Source organism: Ammospiza caudacuta, chromosome Z (assembly GCF_027887145.1).
Source record: "Ammospiza caudacuta isolate bAmmCau1 chromosome Z, bAmmCau1.pri, whole genome shotgun sequence".
NCBI classification, from domain to species: Eukaryota; Metazoa; Chordata; class Aves; order Passeriformes; family Passerellidae; genus Ammospiza; species Ammospiza caudacuta.
In genome coordinates this window covers 42,763,601-42,769,600 of record NC_080632.1, presented here as the reverse complement: position 1 = coordinate 42,769,600, position 6,000 = coordinate 42,763,601, and the positions used below count along the sequence as shown (strand labels likewise).

General features: G+C 35.9%; 1 protein-coding gene across 1 annotated transcript in view; it reads right to left on the bottom strand.

Moving 5' to 3' along the window:
- Positions 1-679: 679 nt before the first annotated feature.
- PGM5 (phosphoglucomutase 5) overlaps positions 680-6,000 on the bottom strand; it is a 68,519-nt gene continuing 63,198 nt past the window's right edge. The window contains exon 11 of the mRNA XM_058823525.1: positions 680-2,205. Within this exon, the coding sequence (XP_058679508.1) occupies positions 2,116-2,205 (90 nt within the window). The 3' untranslated portion in view covers positions 680-2,115. The remainder of the gene's footprint in view (positions 2,206-6,000) is intronic.

The window sequence follows — 6,000 nt, the reverse complement described above, 5'->3', positions numbered from 1 at the left end:
CTACTGCAGCTCTAGTGACAGCTTTCTGATAAAAGCACAAGTATGTTTCTTCAGTCTTCATCTGTTCTTGAGTCTTCCCACTGCATCCTGAAAGACACGTGGCTGCAATATATTTTACTTTTCAAACTGCATTCTCATTTCAGAAAAGCTTGGCAAATGGGATACTCCATAGTATAAACAGCTAGTTCAAAAATAATTTCATTGTCAGAGAATGTGTACGAGATTTTAGAAATTTTAGTGGACTGACTTACAGAATGTTCCCTCACACCCCCCAATAATTTGAACTGTCACAATTCAGAATGTATCTATGCTTGACCATGTGTGATCTACTATTTAAAAGATTATTATCCTGCACCTAGAGAAGCTGAATTAAAAAATATATATATAAATGAAATTATAAATTAATAAATAAATATATATAAATATAAACATAAAACATTATATAAACAAGGTTTTTGTGAAGATGAGTGCTCTTACATTATAAAGTAGATGTCCAAACTGTGTGAAAATGTCTTGGTCATGATCATATAAAAGAAAAATCTTTGTAAAAAGAGCTAAAGTCTTAAAATCTCTTTTGGTTTGTGGGAACATTTAAGGGCAAGGTAGGACACCAAGTGAGAACATACCTCATTTGTTTAGAACCAATTAAGTAATAATGTAATTGTAATAAAGGCGACTTTATTAGGATGCTTGAAAGTGCAGGGTGTCTTGTCCACAATTATGTATTAAGACAGACATACAGCATTACTCTTTATTGTACACTAAGTGTTATAGCCATTTTCTGACAGAAGTGTTCAAAGAAATTTAAACAATTTCCTTTGCTGCAATATTATATAAGTTGTACTAAAGTTTGACAACCACAATGAATTGAAATACACTGCAAAGAGGCAAGCTGCACAAAGCCATCTTGACAAATGATACAAGTGATCATACCACTTCCAAGGAAGCAAAGCTTTCAAGCAAATTACATGCATAAAGTGTTTGTGTTCTTTTTCAGAGCACAGTATTGTAGCTAGAACTACTGTATCATTTCACAGGCAGAAAAATGCTGATGTCCATATCCCCAACAGCCTTCTCAGATCTATGCCGGGAACATCTCTTTTACTCCCCAAACTTTTATTGCATGATCCACTGTTACCAAGAATCTAATAGAAACCATGTCCAGAGGGTGAGTCAGACAAGTATTTCTATTCAATTGATTAGGGTTCAATTCCCTCTCACTCACTTGCTTTGTGGCAAGTGGAGCATGAATATTCAGAAGACTTAAAAAATCTTCCGTAACTCCTAAACAATTGCTGAACTTGCAGAGATTATCTTTCAAACACAGTAAGCACCAGTATCATCTCCTGACATGAGGAATATTATGGAAGACAGTCAGATTCCATACCCGACATATTGCTGGAAGGACAAAATCAGCTTTATAGAACAAAGGCCTCCTTCTGGAGGAAAACAACCAAAGAGTCAAAAAAAAAGGAAAATCTAAAGGCACAAGTCACATTGATATGTTTTAAAAGCAGGGGTAAAAAAGTATGGAATAACCCCATCTTTTGGAGCAAGTGTAAGTGTGTATACAACACTGCTGTCAGTGTGCATCTGTGAGCAACAGGAGAGGCCTGAGAGGAGGCATGGAGCCAGGGGAGGAAATACACCCCGTGCAAAGCTTAGTACACGGCCCTATGACTCAGACATGCTCTGTACACCTCTTCAGAAACTTACCAGAACATGACAAGAATCCCAAACAACACTCACCAAACATGTCTTTGCTTTGCAATTCCTCCCTCTCTCTCCCTTACTGAAATTTCTCCAACTTTTATCATAGCATTCAACACCAAGAAGTTGTCATTTTTGGCTACATTACTGACAACATTTCAATGTTAAGGCCTCCTTCTTTGGTTATACTGTTTTCAGAAATTATGATACTGCAGGTAAAACAAGTCAATACACTATTGCATTTGGAGATCAATGCAAATGATTATGCTTAATGTTATATTGAATTTTTCTTCCCACCTAACTTTTAAAATCATACAAGGCACAAATGGCTAACAAGTTTTAACAAGGTTCTGTCTCTTCCTTGCTGTTCCTCTTTTGGCCCTGGTTTAACAATCTTCCGTGGCTTCAGGTGATGACAGTGGGTCCCTTTCGTCCTGTCCTCTCATGAATCTGAGATATTTTCAGTGCAATTGCAATAAGAGGACTCAGGACGGCCTAAAGATTAAGAAATACATTGAATTACATAAAGCAGAAATATCAAAAAACATCTTACATTTATAAATCCTTCTTTTAACTGCACAATTATACAATAATAATAGTAAATAAGAATATCAAAAACTGACACAGCTATGGTGTCTATTGCTGTTATACTTGACACAATGAAGTATCATGCTTAGCATATGTTTTGTGAAGTGTTACATTGAGTATATCTAAGCTATGCAGAAAAGAGAAACAGTAAATATACACTGTACTGATCACTCTCTGTGAAACAGGAATTGTGGAGTTCTTTGAAATCTGCAGTACAAAGCAGCCCAGAAATAACAGAGGTAGACCAGCTTCTATTCTGATGAGGGGAAATCAAACAGATGATATTTTCTTCTTTCTCTAAATATAACACTTAATATGTGAAGCTTTGGGTCAGAAGGGACTGTAACAACTAACTACCTTAATAGAATTCACAGAAGTGTATTTTGACTAATACCACATGTAACTGTATTAACAGGATAAATTCCAAAAGAACAGCATGAACTGTCAAGTTTTGGGCTACAGACCTTATTAAACAGCCATTTATAGGCTTGAATGGGTGAGTACAGATGACAGCTATGATAGTACCACATGAAAATCAAGCAAAACACAACTTTTTAAATGGCAATTGGATAGTCTTTCAGTTAGTTAAATGATTCACAAAGACAAAATGGCAGAACTGAGTTTTGTGTGAAAATTTTCCTTTCAGAGACTCATATATTTGGTTACCAAACTAATTTTTTGATCCTTAGAGATTTTCTACAGCTGTCTCTTTCAAATAAACTAATTCCAGCTTCACATACATTAGGTTTGAGAATCAAATGAAACAGAACAGTAATTCTGGAGAGCTGAAATTTAGAGATATCTTCTTTTATAAGCCTGTATAATCAATATTTTGAATCTATTTCAGCCACCTGACAGTTTCTGACAGGAGGAGGTGTTTCTTTACTTATGCAAACAGTCAGACAGTTAAATCAAAAAGAGTGAAGAGACTAACCGTGCAAGCAGAGTCATGGAATAACACCATGAATGCCATTGGTGTCAAGTGAGTTTATGATTAAGCTCAGTTATGCACAAGTGTGAGCAGTCTGACATGTTATTGTTAAAAAAGCTCCATATTTGTAGATATCTGTCTTCTGAATAATCACTGAAGCAGAACACAAGTCTATTAAAGTCAAACATACTTAGAGAAGATTAATATGTCGAGCACAAACTCGTATCTGTGAGCAAATGCTGCAAAAGTAAATATTAAAATGTGCCAATTTATAAGGTCTGGATGAGACTAAAGCATTTGAAGTTCTCCAGCACTCCCCTAAGAAACCTCTTCCTTATTTAATCTAAAAAGTACAAGAAAAATAAAAAAGGAACTGTCCTGACCCGCTTTACTGGATCCTGCTTTTTTAGGCAAGAAATGCACTCTGAATTTTAAAAAAAAATCCACATTCAACACTTTACACAATGCTGGAACAAAACACAGAATCAAATGAGTTTATGTGACACTCATTTACAAAAACAATTTAGCCTGCCAAATGATTCCAATTACTACTAAGTATTCTGCTTGTTGCAATCATGTTTTTCAACAGAGAAAGTTCTTTTTTAATTCTGTCTTTCTACACTTCAATTTAATTTTTATACTTTCTTCACCTACAATATGTAAAAAAGGCAAAAGTGCATAATATATGGAATAGCAAGAACAGGAGAGAATAACAAGAAACTAGTACTACATATGTCTTTTAAAAATTCCTTTACATCTGTCATGAATAGTTTACATTACAGCTGCCAGTGATAAATCTCAGCCAACAATCATTTATCACTAATATTCCTCTAGAAAGACTTCTATATCTCAAGGAGATCTTTTTTAAAAGTATTTTTTATTGGTTCTGTCTACTTGAGAAACTGTAAAACTTTACTATTGACATTTCAATTCTAAGTGACAGTTGAAATTACTCTGGATGTTAAACAGCCCATTTATCTCTTGGCAACTTTTTGGGACATATGGCATGTTACCCTTTAGATAAAATGTAAGAATTGAAAATTAACAGAACTGACTTAATCAGATCTTGCTTTAGTAATCATAGGTAGAAGTTATATCTCTAAAAAATTAGCTAGGAGGAAGGAATGATTACGAGAAAATAAATCAAGCAAGCAGATATCTAACATCAGGCACATACAGATTAAAAGCTTTTTCCTTGGGAATAATCTGTAGCAGAGCTGTCAGACATGTAAAATTCCTCTTGGCTTGTTAGCAATTTTTCTCTCTGTGATCTTGCAAGAAAATTCCATACAATTTCCTCTCTTCTAATCAAGATTGCGGATAAGATTTTTCCCAATGATGCATCAGGTTTATCAAAAAGTTAGGAAGGGCTGAAATGTACCTGATTGCATGTTAAAAAGCTCAGCATTGTGCCTGTACATCCTGCCATAAGGGCTCAACACAAAGCTCGCCACAGTGTGCTTGCTTTGGCCTTCCATTCCAAAAACACCCAGAAGTCTTTGGAAAGGTTTATGCTACAGCCACCTACCTGCCATAAGGATCTAAGGGGTGAGGCTCATTGTGAAACAAACTGAACTGACTCTGTAATATGCACAGCACTGGTGGTGTTCACTTGATTCAGCTGAGAAGAACACCTTCCATAGAAAAAAAAGGAAACTGACCTCTCTAGTCTTGTGCACAGTCTGCCTGTTAACTCAAACAGAATTACAATAAAGGTCAAGAAACCACTTGTTCTGCCTCTGGCAATAGAGGAGGGCAGGCATGAAAGGTGAAATAAACAGGCGGAAAATGGAAACCAAGTGGAGCATGAAGACATCTATGTTCACAAAAGATTAGTTCTTTTCTAGTATAACCAAAGAGCTTTAAGGGAAAATTAGGTTTGATTAACTAATTTCCTTGATTCATGGAATATTTGATAATTAGTGTCCCATGATTTATTTCCTTTGCAGTCCGAGTTGATTTAAAATTTCTTCACTCTACAGCGTGACTTTGAGAAGAATCTGAAGCTAAATTACTTGAATAGCACAAACATGCTTCATTATCTAAGAAGGTGTTCAAACAGATATAAGTCTCCACATTCCATGTGTCCTCTAAGAAAATCTTATGAATTTTAACAGTTAAGGCAAAACTTTTATTATGGTTCAACTCCAGCCAGCAAATAAGGACCCCACAGCTGTTCGCTCACTTCCCTGACCCTGGCAGACTGGTAGCGAATTGGAAAAATGTAAAACCCATGGACTGAGATAAGCACAGCTTAATAACTGAAATAAACTAAGATACAATAACAAAACTAATAATAAAAGGAAAAAGAGTAAGGAATAAAATCCAACTAAACTCACATAAATTATGCACAATACAGCACCCACCACCCACTGACTGATGATCAGCCTGACCTGAGCAGCCATCAGCCCCTCACAGCTAACTCCCACACAGTTAATACACCAAACAAGACGTTCTGTGGTATGGAATATCCCTTTGGCCAGTTCAGGTCACCCATCACAGCTATGGTCCCTCCCAGATTCTTGTCCTCACTGAGAGAGCACAGGAGACTGAAAAGTCCTTGACACTGGTTAACTTCTACTTAGCAGCAACTACATCAGCGTGTTATCAGCATTATTCTCATACCAAATCCAAAACAGCACTGCAACACCTAGTAAGAAGAAAATTAATTCTAGCCAGATGAAATCAGAACAATTTCATATAATTTTTATGGACTGTACTGCATGTTAGCTAAAAAGAGTAATGCTAAAAACCCCTCAAAAGTAAACAGA